The 22,796-nt window shown below is 42.4% G+C and overlaps 1 protein-coding gene across 2 annotated transcripts; it reads right to left on the minus strand.

Annotated features, from left to right (window-relative positions):
- Window positions 1-4,094: 4,094 nt before the first annotated feature.
- Window positions 4,095-18,134, minus strand: SUPT4H1 (SPT4 homolog, DSIF elongation factor subunit). Of its 2 annotated transcripts, none has more exons than XM_033922633.1 (5): window positions 17,979-18,134; window positions 17,255-17,361; window positions 13,747-13,802; window positions 8,443-8,457; window positions 4,095-5,799 (listed from the first exon to the last, which is right to left on the minus strand). In XM_033922633.1, exons 1-5 carry the CDS (start codon window positions 18,105-18,107, stop codon window positions 5,732-5,734), a joined length of 375 nt encoding a protein of 124 aa, XP_033778524.1. In that variant the 5' UTR covers window positions 18,108-18,134; the 3' UTR covers window positions 4,095-5,731. The 2 variants fall into 2 exon arrangements, with proteins under 2 accessions (XP_033778524.1, XP_033778523.1); XM_033922632.1 differs by having other exon boundaries at window positions 8,404-8,457.
- Window positions 18,135-22,796: the final 4,662 nt, after the last annotated feature.

Below are 22,796 nucleotides of genomic sequence, written 5' to 3' on the forward strand. Positions count from 1 at the left end.
TTCTGTAGCGCTGAAACGAGTACACAGCAGCTATACATGCAACGAGATGGTCCCTGCTCAGAAAAGCTTACAATCTAATTTGGACAGACAGGAAAATGATAGGATGCACAAAGGTAATTTGATGAGTAGGATTTAAATGTTTGAAAGCAATATCAAAAAAGTGGGCTTTTAGCTTGGATTTGAATATTGCTAACGATGTGCCTGACGTAAAGACTCAAGCAGTTTGGTCTGTGCATACAGAACAGAGGGCTATAAAAGACTTAAGGCCAAGATTCTCAAAAAGGCGTGTTAAAAAGCAACGATCTGCCAGCAAATTCAAAAAAGTGTCATTCTCAAAATAATCACGCCTGCAAATGAGGTCAGCAGATAGCAGCAAAGATTTGCTAAATTTACATGTGTCGAGTCGCTGGTGATAGCATGCACATATTATACAAGAGGCGTGAATGGGCAATCAGCACATGTCCTATTTAAACATAAAATATGCTTACGTCATATCCGCACAACATACATGGCTGTAGCTTTTGGTAGCAAAAGCTGTGGCTATGAACCACCATCCCTATTGTAGCACAAAACACAGGCGGCTCACAAGCTTCTAAACCACCGTAAAGCATCATCCAGTATAGAAAACATGTGAGTTACAAACACTTTTCAGGGGCCTGTGTCAATCATAGGCATGGCATAGCTATTGGACAAAAGGAAGGGGGAGGGGGGGAGAAGCAACGTTGGCTTTTAACAAGCATGCATAAAACATGCCTTTCTCTCCCCACAAGTACTATAGTTCAGGTAAATCTTTATTTTTAATGTAAAATTTAATCATGAACCACAGCCAGAAACATAGACACAGGTATCATTTACACACTCCAGAAGTGTGCTTTAACTACTCCCCTAAAATATATGTATGCTTTTCCCCCCCCCCCCCCCCCCCCATTAGCCACAGTCAAAACACATGCCACAAAATGCACTTTTCACAGTGCTGGCACTGAAGCAGCACCCCCGGACCAGTCACTGTTTTTTGTCGGCAAAAGACGATGCCTCTGCGATTTTTAAGAAACCACCAGAGTGCTTATTTTAATGTTGAAGAACCCATTTGCATGTCATTGTCGGATACTGCTAGAAACCTCGCTAAAGACAGAGATAATCCATTTTGATAATCTGCCGCTAAAAGGCGTGCAGGCTAAACCATCGGAAAACAGCGACAGTGTTAAGTTTTTAGAATCTAGGCCTAAATCTGGAGTAGGCAGTGGAGGAGAAGGGTATGGATCGGAAGTAATTGCCTGATGAATGGAGTTCTCCAGTAAGAGCAAAGGGGGAGAGAAGTTTGGAGCAGTTCCACACATATCCAGTGTTGAATAGCTGAGGCTAGCTCAGTCCACAGCTGGAAGCGGCTTGTAAATAGTTCACCACCACAGGCAAGTATTGACTCCTTTTATACTCTGCTTTCAACTATGCAAATTTAGCAATGTGGAGGGTCATTTTTGAAAAGGACATCTATTTGCAAAGTCAGAAGCACAGAAACATCCAGCCTAGTTTCTAACAGTATCCAGTACCTGGAAGAAATCCAAATAGTAGCAACATTCAATGTCACTTCCCCATGTCTGTCTCAAAATACCAAACTGTGAACTTTTCCTCTGGGAATTTTCTCCAAACTTTTCTTAAACCCAACTTTACTAACCACAGCAACCATGTCCAGAGCTTAACTATTTTTTCAGTCAAATAAAATATTTCCTCCTGTTTGTTTTATAAGTATTTCCATGTAATTTAATTGTGTGTCCTGATTTTTACACTTTTTGAAAGTGAAAAATCAATTCACTCTTACCTGTTTACCACTCATTTTGGAAACCTCAATCATATCCCCCCATCATCCATCTCTTCCTGTGCAAACAGCATACAATTCCTTACTGATGGGTTAAGCACTTTAACTAATGTGAGTTGCTTGTAGAAGCAGTATATCAAATTTTAATCAACTTGATCATTTTATTCTCTCTGCCCCTTCGTCTCTCTGGGCAGCACCCTCTTGCCTCAGACAACTTCTGCAAGCGAACTGAGATGTATTTTCATCTGCTCTTCATTACATTTGTTGATTTTCAGGATTTAATCCGATATTTTCTAAAGGCTATCCTGTGCTAAGAAGTTCCTACTAGTCCTGGGACAGCTCTGCCTGGGAGAAGAGTCAGATGGGTCTGTAGCCAGGAGGGCCAAACTTTTAAAAGAGCACTTACCTGGCCAGCCTGCGTTAACACTAGGGAGCTTGGGGCTAGGGCCCCTGGGAGTGGTGCTCACCCCTGTGGAGTCAGATGAGCGCAGGCTCCTTTGACCCCCCACAACTGTCTGGGAGGCTTAGCGGAAGAAGGCTGCATCCCTCCCCTGAAGAATCGTGTGAGAGGGTGAGGGATCAAGAGTCAGTGGTGTAGTAAAGGGGGTGGTAATCCGCCCCTGGAACCATCTTTTTGGGGGCACCAGCTCCTGTCCTCTTCTCCACCCTCACCCGTGTTCCCCTGTACCTCTAATTTTCCTAGCATGAGCAATATCATGAACTTGCGGCCCATGTCAGTGTTGGCTCTCTCTGATATCACTTCCGGGTCCCGCACCTAGGAAGTGACATCACAGGGAGAGCAGACAGCAAGTTCATGATGCTGCTCGCGCCGGGGAAATTAAAGAGGTACGGGGGAAAGGAAGGGGAACGTGCACACAGCAGGAGGGCGATGGAATGGAGAAGAGGGCAGGGTAGGGGCACTACCACCCCAGGCGCCACTCACCCTCACTTCATCACTGTCAGGGGTTTCAGGTTTTTGGAACCTGAATAAAAGGCAGCCCAAAGAGACAACAGTGGAACTATCTTTGCTTGATTGAGACAGAAATCCCTTCTCCAATTCCAGCTGCTTTCATTCCGACCTCCTTCCCAGGTAGCTGCTCCTGCCCCCTCTATTTGTTTCCTGAAAGCAAGTTGCTCAGAAGTGTGTTTGATCTGCTCTGTGGTTTCATTATTTTCGTGTATTTTTTCTCAGTATTTCTGGAGGCACAGTTCCCAGAAGTTCCTACTTAGTGGGACCTCAGCCTTGGAGAAGACGCAGACTCACACGGTAGAAGTCAACTGCTTGTGGGATCAGCCCCTCGGGGACACCTAGCTAGCCAGCCTGCAAATATTTTTTCATGGCTCAGGGGCTGTCTCCCTGCATGGTGCTGACTCTGACCCACCCCCGCCTCCCTCCTGTGTCCCGGACCTCCCCAAACACTACCTGGTGGTCTAGTGGTGACGCGGGGCAGGAGCAATCTTCCTACACTCCTGCCCCATGCAGAACCATCATCAAAAATGGCTCCCGAGTTCCCGTTGTAGTCTCATGAGACCACAGGAACTCACAACAGTCATTTTTTATGACGGCTCTGTACGGGGCATGAGTGTAGAAAGATCGCTCCTGCCCCGCATCAACACTAGACCACCAGATAAGGTCTGGAGAAGTCCAGGCAGCCTTTAAAACTTAAAACATCAGGAGGAAAAAAAAAATCACAAATAACCGCAGGGAGAAGTATAAACTTTTTCAATTTTTGCAACTGGATCTTCATCAGATGATGGATCAGATAATGAAGCTTAAGCAGTCATTCTGGTGTATCTCTTTTCGACAAGTTATACACAACTTGACTAGGTATGAACTGATTTTTTGTCGCAGTCTTTAATTGCTCTGCAACACTGTCACTGATAAAGCTTCAGACTTTCTAACCTGATGATTAGGTTTCAAGAATGGATTGCAGCATGACTTTGTAAAAAAATCAAATTGCGTTAAAAACACTGCCTCATGATGGAGACAGATAGTTGATCTTTCATCGAAACTTTGAATTTCTGAAGGTCTTTTATGAGTTTTAAGGCCCTCTCTGCCCTGTAGGCTGTTAAATGACATTGTGATTCATTGATTTTGCCAATGGTGCAAGCATCGATTGTATCAATAGTTTCTGGATCTATTGCTTATCCAAACGTTCAAAAAATAAACTCACTTTTTCAAACTCTGGAAATAAAACATGTGAAAACAAAAGCAAAAGATTATTCACAAGCAAATTTACTCATATTGATAACAATGGTGTAACGTGAAACACAAACAGCAAACAAAATCAACTGCTTTTATTCATAAATTATTCTACAGATTTGATTTAGCACTGTAATAATTATGCAATGTCATCACAATTAAGCTTTAAACAAATGATAAGCAGTAAATTATTCATCATGTATTGTTCTTCCACAGTTCAGCCTGAATATAGGAAGAATTCTCCAAGGACAAATACCATTAATACTTTAAAATAGTTCAAGTTACACTGCTTTGACTAATCAGAATTCAATTGCAAATTTCTTCTCTGTACATCAGGTAGAGAAAAAGTTGCTATTTCAAATGCTTTTTGAACCAAAGTGATTGCTGGTGTCAAAATTGAAATACAAGGCTTCAAAGATAGGTAAAATTTGTTAATAATATTTTTGCTGCTCTGTTTGACTTGCAATATCTTTGCAAATAAATGAAAGCAGGCCATGAAATTTTCATAGATGAATAGTAATCAATAGTTGAGCAGGTGTACCAAGCAAGAAGTCACCACTTAAATTTGTTATAAATCTATGACACCCCAAAGATGAAGCCAAAAATTAGCAGATTGAGTTTTTGGCCAACTTTGGCATTGAGGCATCAGAAGAGTGCTTAACCTAGACTTTTAAAACTCTAAAAGCTTATTAAGTACACAAAGTTGCACCAGTAGACTAAATTTCAGGCTGATGTTAGCAATACTCTGCATACAGGAGGCCCTTGAAGTTGCCCATTTGTTTCGTACGACACACAAAAATTTTAAGGCCTCTACTTAACTACTACATTAATCTTGCAGCCAACCTGAAAACAATGAATTTGTCCATATTAGACCAGTCCAAACAAATAGGATATTGTGTCCACTGCCCAACTTGTTGATGGAAAAACAAAGTAGTTCTATGGGATTCGCCCTATAAAAGGACCCTGGTGTAGCCATGAAAAGCTCAGTATTTCTGTCTACAAGCCAACAGTGGCTGGCTAATTCATAGCTCATAACCCGGTTTTGTGACTAGGTGTGAGTTGCTAGCAGGAATTTTTTTTTCCATGTTCAGTAATATGTCTTTGCTGGGAACTAAAGATTTCCCAGAATTAGGATGAAAATCAGTGGTGTTGAGTCCCTCTTTCTCTCCCTATGTTATTCTACATTATGCCTCCTTTTGTCCGATCTGCTGTTACTTGTGTTGACAACAGAATTAAAAACAACTGAGTCTTGAAAAGCAAGATTTGTTATTTAGTGGTATAATACATTATATACATAAACTCTTTATTACAGATTGAAAAGCATGTTCTTTTCCATAAAAAACACGAGAATATACTAACAAAATATTTTCTGTATAAAAAGAATTGTCAACATGAACATATGCCATCATTCTTTAGTATTTACTGAAACAAGATTTTATATAATAATCTTTCTATATAAAAGATACCAACATGCTATAAAGTCACATAATTTTTTCATGAAGGACTGTGGTTCTAAACTCTTCATGAGAGAGACTTATTTCCTGGGCACAATGTAAAGAACAAACAAAATATGAGCATGTAGAAATTCCCTAACAAACCTACAAATAGCCAAGCCAAACTTGTTTGAATTTCTGAATTGTATCAACAACCATTATGTATGAGAGAAGGCCTAGGAAGTGGGAGGGATTTCTGCAGGTACCACCAATTAGTTCCTCTCAGGTCTTTATCGCTGTGTCTCTGGACTTGTATACCACACCTCGGCTCTTCAACTCTCGTATTATCCCTATGGAAGACAAAGAAAAGATCTAATCAGTAATTACTAGCTGTGAGGCTTATGTCAATGATCAAAAACTACAGAAACAGAGAAAAATGAAGGTAGATAAAGACCTTATGGCCTATCAAGTCTGTCCAACCATGCCATCCACTATCCCTGCCTCTCCCTTAGAGATCTAATATACTTGTCTCACGTACTGGTCCATTTAATAAGCTGTGGTAAAATGTGACCTTACTCAGGTCTTTCCTGCAAGCATTCCTCTAATCAAGTACTGTGGATCCAGCTATCAGTCCAGTCTGCTCCATGCCTTGTCCGACCATGGCAGCAGAAGGTTCTGGGCGTCTGCTTGTGGAGACTACCTTGAGAGGAGAGATTCCTGCAGTGGGCTCCTGCCCAGGGAATATCTTTAGTCGCCACCAGGGATCCCAGCAGTTGAAGATACTGCCAAGCTTCAAGGGCTGGCAGGCCGTGAATCTCCTGAGTTTGCTTCACGAGCTTCATTTTGCATGTTCTGTGCCATCTGGAAATGGATTCCCAGGTATTCCAGGGACTGAATTGGGATCAATTGACTCTTCCTGAAGTTGACTACCCAGCCCAATGTCTGTAGGAGCTGGACCACTTGCTCTACTGCTGACATTCTCTCATCCCTCAAGGGTACCTTTATGAAACCTCCATTTGAACCAATGTCTACAGCTCATCTCAAATTCCTTACTTGGAAAGTTGTCTCTCTCATTTCTCTCACTTCTTCCAGAAGAGTAAGTGAACTTCAAGCGCTAGTGGCAGACCCACCATTTACAGTATTCCACCATGACAAGGTTGTGCTTCGCACTCATCCAAAGTTCTTTCCTAAGGTCGTCATTGAGTTTCATCTTAATCAATCATTGTCCTTCCAGTATTCGTTCCTAGGCCTCATTCTCATTCAGGAGAAACGGTTCTTCACACTTCAGAAACATAGAAACATGATGGCAGATAAAGGCCAAATGGCCCATCTAGCCTGCCCATCCGCAGATTGTAAGCGGGCATTGGCCTACTATCTCAACAGGACAAAGCCGCATAGAACATCTCCTCAACTTTTTGTCTCCTTTGATCCTAACAAGTTGGGTCATCCTGTTTCAATGAGAATGATTTCCAATTGGTTGGCTGCATGCATCTTGTTCTGTTATGCATAGGCTGGACTACAACTGGGGAGTCGCCATTATACCATTGAATGTGGAGGATGTGAAGTGGTCTTGCTTGGAGGGTCGTGTTGCCTTGGAGGTTGGAAGTTTACACCCCTGACGCAGCGAGAGCGAAATGGAGATTTCCCCGTCGGGTGGGCTGACTGGCTCTGAAGTCCGTGCAATGTTGCAGGCTTGTGAACAAGCATGATTGGATGCAGTTGGGACTTCAGTAGCAGCTAAGTCGTTTTTTCTACCTTCCTAGCTCAAGTTGCAATGCTGTTTCTGCTAAGCAAGAATTTTTCCACACAATGATTTGCTGATTCTTTTGGTGTGCGTTTATAGGGTGTTTTTTGGGGGGCTGCTACTGTGCCTCATTTTTTCACCACAGTTATTTTGCTATATCTAAGACATATAAGTGGAGTTTTTTTTGCCATATGAAGCTTAAATGAGGCTTTTTCTCCACTTTTTATGTGTGTCTTGGCTGTTGAGCTTTTTTTTGGAATTTTTCAGAGTGTAGTGGGGTGCGAGTGTGGTCTTGCAGTGTCTCGAAAGACCCCATGTTGTCAATAAGTCAAGACTTATTGAAAAGATATTTGATTGAAAATTTAAAAGTTTCTCCAAATTGTATTCCTCCAATAAATAAAATTTATTATTTACCAAATAAGAAGATGCCCAGAAGAGAAGAAGGTGAAAATGAGATTGAAAGAGAGAAAAGAGGGGAAAAAATAGGATAGACTTTGCAAATGTGACTGCTCTTTTTGAACAAACAATAACAGCTGACACTGATAGAGCAACGCTCTTAGTATCATTTGTATTTGAGCAAGATGTAAATATGATTATGAAATTGTTCTTTAAAAACTCTCAAAAAACTATTTGGGGAATATAAAATACGGATATATCCTGATGTCGCTAAGACCACTCAAGAACGGAGGAAAGAATCTCTCTCTACGCGTCAAGAGACTATTAATTTGGGAGCAACGTTTCTTTTAGCGTACCCCTGCCACTGCAATTCCTTTTTTAAAAAGGTAGGAAAGCAGCAAGAGGGGGAGGGATCTGGCACCACACAAAGGTGCCAATCAACTGGATCAAATCTAGGAGTCTGGAGACATGAGAACCCTGGCTGGAAGTAGATGAACAATAGCCTTTAAGGCAGAAGTCTGCCATGCTATCTCCACCTTCTGATGGAGGGTCATAACCCCTAAGTCTGGGCTGATTCTTGGGACATAATGGAAATATATTTAAATAGTCATCAACCTTGTCCACTGTGACCAATATTTCAATTGTTTGTGTATGTCCAATATAAGTACAGCATCTCTCCTCACTAAAATTTAAGTGGATGAGTTGCCAACTATAAACACACCCATTTTCTCCATTTGTGTTTATAAAAGCCTTTCATGCATGTGACATAAACGTATTATATTTCATAAAAATTATAATTGATTGAACAGATTACCTTGTGGAAGACGTCCTGTGACAGACACGGCATACACACCTGGTTTGAAATTACCTAAATGGAAATTTTTGTTAATTAGAAAAACTGTATAAAAAAAGATTAGGTTCTTACCTTGATAATATCTTTTCCAGTAGATAGGAAAGATATGCTGAACCTTAGGGTACTCTATCCATTTTTGAGAGCATATCAATCACAGCTTTTGAAACCTCCTCCTCCCAATAGTCTGCTGCCCCCTTCAGTTCATTCCAAAGTATGCAAGAGCTCTAGAGTAAAATACAGGAGATGGGAAGGGGGGGGGACACAGGGAACTCCCCAAAACCAAGATTCTGATCTGCTCATATAACATTATAAACAGTCAATAATGAAACTGTAATGTATAATGAATGAACATTACCATTAAACAGTAAAACACATCAAATTAAAGCAACAACTTGAATATTATCTTTAGCTGAAAAACCAAGGTGCTTTCTTGTTCTATGCTGCTGCCATCAGATCGAAATGTCAGCCCCCCTAATGTTCAACAATGTCTTGGAACATCCACAGGGCTAACGACCACTCTCCCGGGTCTGATGAATGTCTGTTGAGGTAGTCCACTTGCACATTATCTACTCCATGTGCTACCGTGATGCCAGAAGGTGCTTTTCTGCCCAAGCGAACAGTAGTTTCACATCTAGTAGGAGCAATGTGCTCCAGGTGCCTCCCTGCCAATTGATATAAGCCACTGCTGTGGCATTGTCTGAGAATACTCTTACAGCTTTGCTTTCTAACAGTGACTGTAGGTTTTTGCAAAGCCAGACAGACCGCTCTCAATTCTAGCCTGTTTATTGACCACTTCTGCTGTGATAGTATCCATTTCCCTCGCACTAGGCGACCAGTGCTGTGCACCCCTCAGCTTAACAGACTGATATCCTGGTATCCATCGTCAGTGTGCCCCAGGAATCAATCTGAAGTGCAATTCATTTTGCTAGAGATTGTGAGTGGAGCTGCTTCTGTCCAATGTAGAGGGGCCTGTAGGGAGTCCAACAAAACAAAAGTTTATCCTGAAGTGGATATAAATGCGCCCTTGCCCAGAGAACTACTTCTATGGCAACTTGACATCAAACCCAGAACCTGTAGGTAGTGCCAAAGCTTCTGTCTGCATGTCTCTGGTAGAAAAAGTTGGCCTTCTACCATGTTGAAGAAAACTCCCAGGTCTTCCAAAGATGGAGTAAGCACTAATGGGCTCTTTTGAAAGTTTACAATCTAGCCCAGACTCTGCAAAACTTGCGCCACTGCTCTGTCTCCCTCTTCTCAAGAGGGGACTGATGAGCCAGTTGTCTAGGTAAGGATGAACCAGCCAGCCCACCCTATGGAGATGAGTTGCTACCAACACCATCACCTTGGTGAATGTCTGTAGTGTCATTGTCAGCTAAATGGTACTGCTAAGAATTCTCAGGAACTGTGTCTGTCTGTATATGGCCATTTGGGAGAGGATGGGCTGGTTAGGGCTTCAATGGCTGGGAGGGTGTAGATGGGCTGGAGTCGGTTTTGAGATTTGGGTAGTTGGAACCCAAGCACAGTACCGGGTAGAGCTTTGGATTCTTACCCAGAAATAGTTAAGAAGGAAAAATTTAAATTGAATCAAGTTGGCAGACTGGATGGACCATTCAGGTCGTTATCTGCCATCATCTACTATGTTACGATGTTATGTTATTATGTATGCGCCAGGAAAATTGGAATGTGGCGATAAGCCTCCATCAAATCCAGGGCGACCAGAAACTTTCCCAGCTGGATCACTGCAATGACAGATCTCGTCATCTCTATCCAGAAATGCAGAACCCTCAGGTCCACATTGACATGTTTGAGATCCTAGAATGGGCCTCCAGTTGTCAGAATCTTTCTTGGGTCAATAACGTATATTGATCTGCCCAAGCCCGAGTGTTCTTCTGAAACTAGGTAATGTTAAACAGATTGCTGAACATTCAAGCCATAGAACCAGACTTCAACCATACGATCCGGCTATCCCACCAGACAATCCACAAACCAGTCAGACAGAGGGTCTGCAAACTTTATTTTGTAACCTTCTTTGATGATATCTAAGACCCAAGATCCCAGGTCTCCAAAAAGTCCAAGAGCCAACGCCCAATTTTCTGAAGGGAGGCTCGAGGCCTGGTGTCATTGCGGTTTCTTGGCTGCCGTAGTGGCCCGAGAACCTGTATTTTGGATTTTTTGGTTTCCAGAATCTCTGTCTGGAACCTTGATAGGTTCTCTGAGATGAGCCTCCTGAGGTGTACTAGCAAAAATGTCAGAACCTCCAAAAGGAGCTCCAGTTCTGGCTTCAAGATGCTCGAGGTCTGCTGCCTAGTAAGGCCTTGGGACAACAATTTTGCACAACAATCTTGCACACTGGCCATAAGATCATCTAGGACTTTGCCAAAAATCATCTGTTCCTTGAAGTGGAGCCTTCTATGTGTAGCCTTGGAGGTTGAATTGCTTACCTACCGTCTTATCCACAGCATATGTCAGGCGGAGATGGAGTATGTGGAGACTCTCACCACGACTCTAATTACATCATAAAATGTGTCGGCCACATAGTCCACCCCTGCCAGGAAGAGCTGAGGTAATGGCTCAGTCGCTGTCATGTCCAGGGTTCACAACTGTGAATGGCTGGATCGTGCTATGAAAGCAGCAGCTGATTCTGCCTTAACTCACAGGGTCAGGGCCTCAAACTGCCTCATAAGGACCATATCCACTCTCTAGTCAGGTGTATCCTTCAGCATGACGACTCCTTCATTGGCAAGGACATGAGTTTAATCACCTGTGTTACCAGGAAATCTACTTTTGGCATAGCAAACATTTGCTGGAACTTTTGATCCAGAGGATACAGCCTAGTCATGGCTTTTGTCCCTTTGAGAGAACCTTCCAGGACCTCCCAGGTCTCTGTAACCAGGAGTTTAATGTCTGGATGCCACGGAAAGGACATAAGCTGAGATTTGACCCCGCTCAAAAGAGAATACTGAGATGACTGGGGCTGAGGAAGATCAATCTTGAGCTCAAAGACTCAGTAATAATGTCTGGCAGGGACAAAAACCTAAAACAGCCACCTCTCCCAGGACGGCAGCTGTGACTCCATCCTGATCAACATAGGAAGGCCAAATCTCCCATCAGAGAGGCCTTTGGCTTTGAGACAATAAAAGAATCCAGACTGAACTTTTGTCCCCTGAATCCCTGTCCGACAGACAATCAGTCAGGGAGGAGCTCTGCTCCCATAGAATAAGTGTTCTGAGGATTCTTAGATGTGTGCTCAAAGGGTCACTCTTCAGCAGATCTAAACTGCGTATTTTGGCCGTGCGCATACACCTCCCAGAGCAGATTAATGAACTTTGGGGTAAAGACCTTAATAGGCAACTCTCCTTTCCCTTTAGAAGGGAAGAAATCCACACTATTCTGCTGTTCCAGGGCTCCTGGGGAAATATTTGCTCCCCTAACATTTTCCAAAGCCATGTGCCTTGCCCCATATGCCACATGGGAGCTAAACTTGAAGTTCCCATCTCCCTGATTCGCTTGACGAGGCAAAAGGGCGATCTTCCACTGCCCATCCTTCATAAACAAGGCATGATATAAGGGTATTAGAGTCAGAGAATTCTATCCTTGGCACTTTGGAAGCAAAACAAGGGGTTTTGGAGAAGTATGAAAACTTACGGAGGGGGATGGGGGATGGGAGAATCCAATATGGCCACCACTGGTGAATTTTAGTGCTAAACAGCAGCTTAAAATCACTTCAGGGCTGATCAAAAACACAGGATTTTAGGGGAGAAGAACCAAGATCTTAGCTATAGAAAAAGTTTATAACAGCTTCTGGTGGAATTCAGTATGCCATATATATAAAATGGAGCGTACATTTGCAACACAAAAAGGGTACATAGATAAGTTTAAGAAGATTTGGGGACCATTAACAGACTTTTGCAATGAATGATATAATTTTCCCATAATAAGATATTTGATAAGGGGGGTGGTGGGTGGGTTTATTTTATTCATCATAAAATATAAACATTATATTTTGTTTTATTGTATGCATTTCCCAAAGTAAGGGGAGGGAGGGGGGTTATAATTGAATAATAGTTGACATACTTATTACTTATTAAGTATTATATGCTGTTTAAAAATTATAGTAAAAGAGTATATAATGAAATGTTATATTTACAGTAAGGTATGAAAGAATGTCAAGTGTATACTTAATGAATTTGTATGAATTTAGATTGTACACTTGTTGTCATATGAAAAATGAATAAAAAACTTAAAACAGAAAAAAAAACCCAACAGCTTCTGAAGACCCCCCACCCCCATTTTTCCCACAGGCTTTCACAGCATTACTTAGAGCATGTGCTGGGGAAATGGTGCTGCTACTGCCGGCTTCAGCTCCTCTCAGGGATAGCTGTTTTAAGGAGAGGCCCTCTGATTCCAGTCACTCAGCCACTTCGCTGGGATCTTTGGGCTGCAGGTTGGACTACCATGGACTGACCCTCAACTCACCAGACCTTTCATGAAAAAGGGCGGGGGAAGAAGAAACAGTCGGAACCTTGAGTGCCCCGAAAGAACATTATTAGTGCCTTAACAGCCTGCGTTTTAGCCCCTGACCAAGTCAAAGCAGTGAGCAAACACCAGGAAAACGGATCCTGAGCTCCATTAACCTTCAGGAGGCTGGCTGAAACAGGTCCCCAAAGGATACACCTGCCTGCTGCAGATTTAAAATCTGCTCCTCTCCACGCAATCAGTCAAAAGGGATCTGATTTCATGAAAAGATTGTGACCAGAGTGCAAAACACAAAACCAAGCAGATCAGAAGACACCTTTCATGCTCGCCTACAGAAAAAGAAACTGAAGAGAGCAGCAGATTCCTGGAAGGAAGCGGCTTCTAAAGCTGTGATTGACATCTTTCTCCAGTATGCTCGCAAGAATGGACAGAATACCCTAAGGTTCAGCATACCATTCCTATTGCACTGAAAATTTACTTTATCAATCCTTCTCAGTATTTAGCATGTTTCCTTTGCACCATCCATCTTCTGCTCTCGACGTCTCTCCCATTTTTTAATATCTAACCCATCTTAAGCTATCCAACCCTCTTGGTGCTATCCAACACCTTGTGCTCTCTGCAGTTACATACTTCTCACTAGCCTGCACTGTCTTCAAGCAGTAAGCATTAACATCCCGTATATGTTAAATTAGACATCTCATCCAAAATTGGACACCGTGTTTACATGGACCCCATTTTTTAATCTTTCCATGTCCACCCTGGATTCAGATTTTCATCTAAACCCCGAACACATGCAAGATTGTTCAAGTAACCATGACAGAAAACACTCACCGATTCGCTGCCACTTAGACACCCAGCTGTCCTCAGAACTCATCATGGCAATGATCCTGTGAAACAATAGAAATGGACTCTGTGAATGAAAGTAAAAGCGGATGGAATGAACTATGGAGAGTGAGGGGACAAAAATTCTCAATGATGGCCACAGGAAATAAGCTTAAATATATAATCCAGTTGTTTACCTTCCCCTCCATAAAATCATGCCAGCTCAAAAGATTCATCGACAAAACCTTCGCCTTCCAGGCGGCCAAGCTGAACCCTTGGCTAGCCCAAATGATGCTAGAGGCCCCGACCTACCTAGACTTCAGAAAACTTCTCAAAACACACCTCTTCCGCGAACAAGACCCTTAGTCCTTACTCCCCGCATACACTCCAATCCCCCCCACCCCCACCTCCCTCTCCCCCCCCCTCTTCTGGTTTCCCACTCCCTCCATTTTATCTTCTAACCCAACTATGATAAACCTGTGCCTCCTTCCGCGCTACCTGCAATTCTGATAAAATTTTTGTAAATCCGGGTTCAGACCGGATCCTAATGTAACGAATGTAAACCGCCTAGAACTCTTTGGGTATGGCGGGATATAAGAACCTAATAATAATAATAATAATATACTTTCAATTTTCTTACAAAAGAACCTTCAGTGTCTCCGTGCACCCTGTTCCCAATTTTATCATGGCAAAAAACAAAGAGATTCAAAGAAGAGCAACCAAGATGATATAGAGGATAAACTCTTCTCCTATAAGGAAAGACTAAAAATGTTAGGGCTCCTCAGCTTGGAAAAGAGACGTCTGAGGGGAGATATGATTGAAGTCTACAAAATCCTGGGTCAAGTAGAACGGGTAACAAGTGGATCAATTTTTCACACCGCCCAAAATTACAAAGACTAGGGGACACTCGATGACATTACAAGGAAATATTTTAAAACTAATAGAAGGAAATATTTTTTCACTCAGAGAATAATTAAGCTCTGGAACACATTGCTAGAGGTTGTGGTAAGAGTGGATAGCGTAGCTGGATTTAAGAAAGATTTGCACAATTTCCTGGAGGAAAAGTCCACAGTCTGTTATTGAGAAAGACATGGGGGAAGCCACTGCTTGCACTGGATCATTAGCATGGAATGTTGCTACTCTGAGTTTTTGCCAGGTACTAGTGACCTGGATTGGCCACTTTGAGGACGGGCTACTGGGCTAGATGAATCATTGGTCTGACCAAGTAAGGCTGTTCTTATTGCACCCATTTTAAGCCTAAAGTACGCACCCAGGATACAAGTTCATGTGGGGATCACTCCTGCCAGCTGCAGTCTCAAAATGGCTACTGCAAACACCACAAGAAACATTTTGAATGAAGGGCTAGCATAAGCAGGAACAACTGGGGATTACTTCTGCCCCAACCAGACCACTAGACCACCAAGACTTCTAAGGTAGGCCCAGGAAGGGCAGCAGATTTCTGTCAGGAAGGATTGGGCTGATGGTTTTGGTTGCTCTCTATACATGTCATTTAGTAGAAATATAGGTTTTTATTAAGTTAATGATATTATTTGGAGAGGAGTGTGTGACGCAGTGATAAGAGCTACAGCCTCAGCACCCTGAGGTTGTGGGTTCAAATCTCATGCTGCTCCTTGTGACCCTGGACAAGTCACTTAATCCCCCTTTGCCTCAGGTACATTAGATCAGGGGTGTCCAAAAGGTCGATCACGATTGACCAATAAGTAGATCACAAGGGCAACGCGAGTCGAGCAATAGACTCGTGTTGCTTTTGCGTTCTCCCTGCTTCCCTGACACTGCAAAAGCCAGGCTCATGCAGCCACTGCACAAGCACCAGGCCCACAAGCCTCTTTCCCCCCCCCCCCCCCCCCGATGTCAATTCTGACGTAAGAGAAAGTTCCAGGCCAGCCAATCGCTGCCTGGCACTTCCTCTCCATCGTCAGAATTGATATGTGGAGGGGGGAAGGTTTGTGCGCAGGCCTGGCATTGGAGAAGCAGGGAGAAATTGGCGGCGGTGGCTTGGATGGCAGGAGACAGAAAGAATGCATAATGATGGATCTGAAGGGAAGGAAAGGAAGGAAGACCAGACACTCATGAAATCACCAGACAAAGGTAGGAAAAATGATTTTATTTTCAATTTAGTGATCAAAGTGTGTCCGTTTTGAGAATTTATATCTGCTGTCTATATTTCGCACTATGGCCACCTTTTACTAAACCGCAATAGTGGTTTTTAGCGCAGGGAGCCTATGAGCGTCAGGAGCAGCACGGGGCATTCAGCACAGCTCCCTGCGCTAAAAACCGCTATCGTGGTTTAGTAAAAGGGGAGGGGTTATATTTGTCTATTTTTGTATAGTTGTTACTGATGTGGCTGCAAATTTTAAAGTCATCTGCCTTGACCTCTTTGAAAAAAATCCCCAAATACAAATTATAATTAACATTTTCTCTGCGTACAGTGTGCTTTGTGTTTTTTAAAATTTTATTGTTGGTAGATCATTTTGACTTGGTCATTTTTAAAAGTAGTTCACAAACCAAAAAGTGTGGACACTCCTACATTACATAGAGTGTGGGTCTAACGGGATAGGGAATAAATGCTCAATTACCTGAATGTAAACCACTTAAGACTATAATTTGGTGATCTCTCTTAGCATCGGTTCTTCCACTTAAAGTTCACAAACAATGTCAAGAAAAAGAACAATCCTGATCATTAAAATGAAGTATTCAGCATATCACAAATAACTGGAAAAATTACAGTAGACTCAATTACAATTTCTGGTGGAACTCATTATATCACATCTATAAAATGGAAAGAGCAATGGCTATACAATAAGGAAGCTATAAGAAATTTAATAAAATTTGGGAGCCATTAACTTCTTAATGTAATGAGTAAACACCATTTTCTATTGTAATATACATCATCTAATGATTGGGGGGAGAGGGAGGTATATTTTACATTTTTCTTATTGGGGAAATAATAGAGGAATGATGGGAGGGGAGGGTGGTAATTTTATGTATTGTAAGATAAATCAGAAAGATTGTCAAGTGATGTGTTTAATTGTATTGTTTTATTGTTTGTGCACTTGATGTAAGATTGAAAACGAATAAAGAATTTGAAAAAAAGAAAAGAAAAAGAACAATCCTAACAGAAGCTACTAGGCCAGTGGTCTCAAACATGTGGCCCGGCGGCCACATGCAGCCCACCAGGTACTATTTTGAGCCCCTCGGTATGTTTATCATAATCACAAAAGTAAAATAAAACAGTTTCTTGTTCTTGTTTTTGTCTCTTTAGCTATAAATTACAATATTATTAGCCAAAAGGAAAGATTTATAAACTATAAAGAGTTTTACCTCATGCAAAATTGTCATTTCTTAGACATTAACTATTTTTTCTGAGGCCCTCCAAGTACCTACAAATCCAAAATGTGGCCCTGCAAAGGGTTTGAGTTTGAGACCACTGTACTACGTGACCAAACTAGTCATTCAGTTGTGCTGCTATGGCAGTATTACAGTCTGGTACACTCACCCATCAAATGAAGAACTAGTACAGTCATAAACCATGTCTCTGTTCCCCTTCATCTGTAAGTAGGCATCACAGTTATCACAGCCGTCATATTCAAACTGGTCAATGGTCTGCAGACAAAGTTCAAATACAACATACATCTGTTATTGACAAGACAAGATATTACCAGTATTTATAGCACTGCGAGGATAATCCAAGTACAGGGGACCCGCCGTCAGTGGGATCCTAAAGATCCGCTAGAAAAGCCACACTAGTGGAAGCTGTAGAAATAAACCTGCACCAGCAAAGGGACAGAGACCGGGGCAGAAGCGATGGCAGAACTGCCAGTCTGCTCTCCGGTGTCACTAAAAGTAAACACAAAGACATGCTGGCATCATAGGGAAGGCAGATCCCATCTGCAGCACTGGATTCAACATGGAAGAAGCAGGCACAGCCTTTTTTAACCAGAAAAGCCCGACACATTATCTGACACTTGCAGGCGGGAAATAGGCACTGGCAGCGAAAGCCAAATGAAGTGGTCTCCCTTTAAACCGCTTAGAAGTGAATCAATAAGCTAATGGTGAAAGTGGTTGGCCAAGAAAAGGAAAACCCGGTTTCCAAACCTACTGACGCTGCTTGTGATTTTGAGCACTTCACTTACCCTCCGTCGCCTCAAACACAAAACAGACTGTAACGAGACGATGAGCTGCTACTGAAAAGGCGCGAGTCAGAGGAAAGCCTGTCCTACCTTGACGAGGGAACAGAGCAGACAAGCCCGCAAATGCCTCAGATCTTTCGGGACCGTCTCCAACGCCATCTTGCCAGCGCGAGCAGCGCATGCGCATAAGACTGCTTCCTGCGCGTGAGGGCGGACCATTTCCGGCAACGTCACCCCGCGGCCCTTTTCAAGTCTAGCCCCAGACCTCTGATGCTAAGCACCATTTTCTTCCCATCCTCTGGGCCCTTTTAGTGCTTCTCCGCTCCCGACTCCCTCACCACCCTCTTCCCAGTGCTGGCTGCTGCAATTCAATCTTTGGGCAGCCGGCACTTTGGGCAGAGGTAAGCCTGTTGCCGCCAGTCTGCCCCGGAAGCAGCCTCTGCAAGTCCAGCCTAGGCGGAAACAGGGAGTCTCTGCATGGAGGCAGCTTCCAGGGCAGGCTTACCTCGTTGCTGCTGCTGCTGCCAGCTGTCAGGAGATTCAAGGAACATAAGAATAGCCTTACTGGGTCAGACCAATGGTCCATCAAGCCCAGTAGCCCGTTCTCACGGTGGCCAATCCAGGTCACTAGTACCTGGCCAAAACCCAAGGAGTAGCAATTTTCCATGCTATTGATCCAGGGCAAGCAGTGGCTTCCCCTGTGTCGTTCTCAATAACAGACTATGGACTTTTCCTCCCCGAACTTGTCCAAACCTTTCTTAAAACCAGCTACGCTATCCGCTCTTACCACAACCTCTGGCAACACATTCCAGAGCTTCCCTGAGTGAAAAAAAATTTCCTCAGATTGGTTTTAAAAGTATTTCCCTGTACAGTGTTCTCCTTAGAGCCTTTTAGTCAGGCGCTTCACCCGGCTAATTTAGATGACCACCCAGCTATCATCTCAGTCGTGAATTCTGCTGCTGCTGCCACTACTGTTCAAACAATTTTTTAAAACCCTCTCACTGGCTTGGGGATTCCCCAAGTTGACTCCCGCCTCAGCCTGCCTTTTTTTTTTTTTTTTTAATACCAGCAAGCGACTTGAACCCATGCTCCAGGATTCTAACGGTAACACTGTGCATGCCGGCTTCCATTATTCCCCTCCAAAACCGGAAGTTATGTCCTAAGGGAGTAGGGAAGAGAAGGGAACCCGGCATGTACAGTGTCATGGTTAGAGCCCTGGAGCATGGGTTCAAGTCGCTACAGGCTAAGGCAGGAGATAGGGAAGCTTACAACTTGTTGCTCTTGCTTGTTTCGGGTTTTCCTCGCTGCCAGGTCCTGCCTACTTTCTGTTTCCGCGAAGGCAGGATCCGGCGGCAAGGAAAACCCCAAGCAAGCAAGTAAAACCAGCAAGTTGTAAGCTTCCCTCGTCGCTTCTCTATCTCCTGCCTTAGCCTGTAGCAAATTTTGAATGCTGCACTGTGGCAGGAGAGAAATACTGCTGCTGTACTGCCAGGGGGGATAAATGCTTCTGTTGCACCCGATGGGGGTGGGGGGAGGAGAGAAATGCTGCTGCTGCACCCAATTGGGGAGGGAGAAGGAAGACCAGGGAGATGAGAGGAGAGATGGGAGGGAAAGGAAAGGAGATACCAGACCATGGAAGGGGAGGGAGAAATGTCAGGGCAGATGGGGGGGGGGAAGAGACAGATGCCAGACCAGGGGAAAGGAAGGAAGAAGAGAAGATGCCAGATAATGGAGGGGGAGGGGGGAGATGGAAGGAAAGGAGAAGAGAGATGCCAGAGCATAGGGGAGGGAAGGGAAACTAAGGAGACAAATGCCAGACCAGAGGGAAAGGAAGGAGCAGAGGTGCCAGAGCAAGGAGGGAGAGATAGGAGAGAAGCGCGATGCCAGACTATGGGGTGGAGTGGGAAGGAAGAAAGGAAAGGAGAAGAGATATGCCAGAGCATAGGGGAGGGGGTGAAGCTGAGATGAATCATGTACAAAGGAGAGAAAGGGCACAGGATATACAGTTTGTTGAAAAGACATAAAAAGAGGGAAGATGCCGTATGGAAGAGAGAGAGAGAGGGCAGACACTGAATGGAAAAGGACGAGAGGGTGGACAGTGGATGGAAGGGGCAGAAAGAGGGTGGACAGTAGATGGAAGGGTTGAGAGAGAGGATAAACGCTGTATAGAAAGAAGAGCGAAGAGAAGATGATTGAAGCAGAAATGGCATAAGGTAGAAAGAAATTTTTTTGTTGCTTTAAGTAGAATCAAGTATTAACTGTAGAATCAAGTATGTAACTGTATTGTTAAAAGTTTATAAACAGGAAATGGAAATAAGGCAATTTTTTTTGGGACTAAACCCTTTTCCTCAGGTCAGGACAGGATACCTTAACAGTATACCGTACTGTTTTGAACAAAGATTTGGCCTCTGAAAGCTAATTTAAAAATGGATTAGTCCAATAAAATGGTATTTTCTTATTTCTCGTTATTTCTATTTGTTAATTTGTAAAGTGGTGATTATGTATCATTTTTTTTCAAATTTACATCTACTGTCTATATTTTGCACAGTATTAGGGGACATGTGTCACTGTTTCTGTGGTGTTGCATTGTATGCAGTCTGGTTTCTTGATGTTTCAGTTTAACTTTTATCTACATATTTCTATTTTTAATTTGTGATTATTCCATATTGGGTGAGGGTGTTTCTGTCTTCTTTGTGTATGAAAAGGACATGGTTTTCTGTTAGCATCGACTGTGCAGGATCTGGCTTGTTTAGTTTTACAATGCATGTGCTAGTGTCCTAGTGCTCACTGCAGTGTTTAATATGCTGCCTTTTTCTAGGTGCACCCTTGTGTGACTCATGGATTATTACAAAAAATAACTTTTTTATATAGAGGAGGTGAGTTATTAAAAAATGATCAGCACTGGCTATCATATATACTAGGTACATCAATGGAAAACCAACAAGAACTGCAGTACAGGTACACAACAAGCGAACAAAACTGCAGAAACATGCAGGAATTTAATAAAATACATAAAAATATCCAAATTGCTGGACAAAATATTCGTGTGGACTGGACCCCAAATTTCCTCATCCCGCTCCACCCTCCCCCCCCCCCAGCTACTTTTTCATGCCACCCAGCTGGAAAAAATTTCTAGGGAGAATACTGCCTGTAACTTCATCGAGTGTCCCCTAATCTTCCATTAAAATTCTGGGAATCATGCTTGACTGTCATCTGACTTGGATCAATCACACTAATTTAGTGGTACAAAAATGTTTTTTATATTATGGAAATTACGGACCATAAAAAAATATTTTGATCCAGTGTCTTTTAGACTATTGGTACAATCATTGATCTTACCCATTCTGGATTATTGCAATATTATTTATTTGAGATCCTCAAAAAATTTTTTTAAGAAGATTGAGAATAATTCAGAACACTACGGTCCGACTGAATTTTGGTCTGAAGAAGAATGACCACATCAGCCCATATTATTGTTTATTGCATTGGCTAGCATTAGAAGCAAGAGTACTATTCAAATTTTCTTGTCTCTGTTTTAAGTTCATATCGGGATTGTCTCCAGTTTATCTTTCCCTTCTCTTTGATTTATATTGACCATTAAGAAATACAAGAAGTTTCCATTTATTTGCCTTTCCTAAGCCAAATGGTGTTCGTTTCAAGCAGGTCAACTGCAATTTTGGCTGGGTGAATGTATTCATCAAGCCACGTCTTACCGTTCTTTTTGAAAATTAGTCAAGTCTTCTCTGTTTGACAAATTTATTACTTAACTTGGTATTCTTAAGATTGTAACCATATTTTTAACTTTTTATTGTATGATTTTATTTTTATGGAATGAATGTATTTCGCTGATTGTCCAGTTTCTCTTAGTGTAAATCGCCTAGAACTTCTGGTAATGGCAGTACAAAAAAATAAAATTATTATTTTTATTATTATTATATATAGTCTTTGTATGTATATTTAACCTATAACCTGTTCTGAACTCTTTGGGAAAAATGGGATAGAAACAAATTAAATAAATAAAATTACACCCAGATCTGTTTCTCAGGCACTGACTCCGTAGGTGGATCCTAGCATCTGGTAACTATGATTTGAGTTATTTTTTCCAATGTGTATCACTATACATTTGTCCACATTAAATTTAATTTGCAACTTGGACATCCAGTTTTCAAATTTCCTATGATCTGCCTGCAGTTTTTCACAGTCTGTAGCATTTTAACAACTTTGAACAGTTTAGTGTCATCTGCAAATTTAATCATCTCACTCATTCCAATTTCCAAATCATTTATAAATAAGTTAAATAGCACTGAAATGGCCATTTAATCCTACCCTCTGTTTTCTGTCTGATAACCAATTCCTAATCCACAACTGAACATTGCCTCCTACCCCGTGACTCTTTAATTTTCTCAGGAGCCTCTCATGAGGAATTTTATCAAAAGCTTTCTGAAAATCTAGATACATTACATCAGCTGGTTCACATTTATCCACACCTTGAAAAAGTGAACCAAATTGGTGAAGCAAGACTTCCCTTGGCTGAACCCATGATGACTCTGTCCCATGTTTGTCTATATGTCCTACAATTTTATTTTTTATAATTGTTTCCACTATTTTGCCCAGCACTGAAGTCAGACATACTGGCCTGTAATTTCTTGGATCTCCCCTGGAAACCTTTTTGAAAATCTGTGTAACACTGGCCACCTTCCAATCTTCAGGTACTACACACAATTTTAGCAATAGGTTACAGACCACTAACAGCAGGCAATAATTTCATGTTTGAGTTCTTTCTGTAGCCCGGGATATATGGCATCTGGTCCAGGTAATTTATTACTCTTTAATTTGTCCATTTGGCTTAGTACATCTTCTAGGTTCACTGAGATTTCTATCAGTTCCTCCCCATCATTGCCCTTGAAA

The sequence above is a fragment of the Geotrypetes seraphini genome, chromosome 15, assembly GCF_902459505.1.
Source record: "Geotrypetes seraphini chromosome 15, aGeoSer1.1, whole genome shotgun sequence".
Taxonomy (NCBI): Eukaryota; Metazoa; Chordata; class Amphibia; order Gymnophiona; family Dermophiidae; genus Geotrypetes; species Geotrypetes seraphini.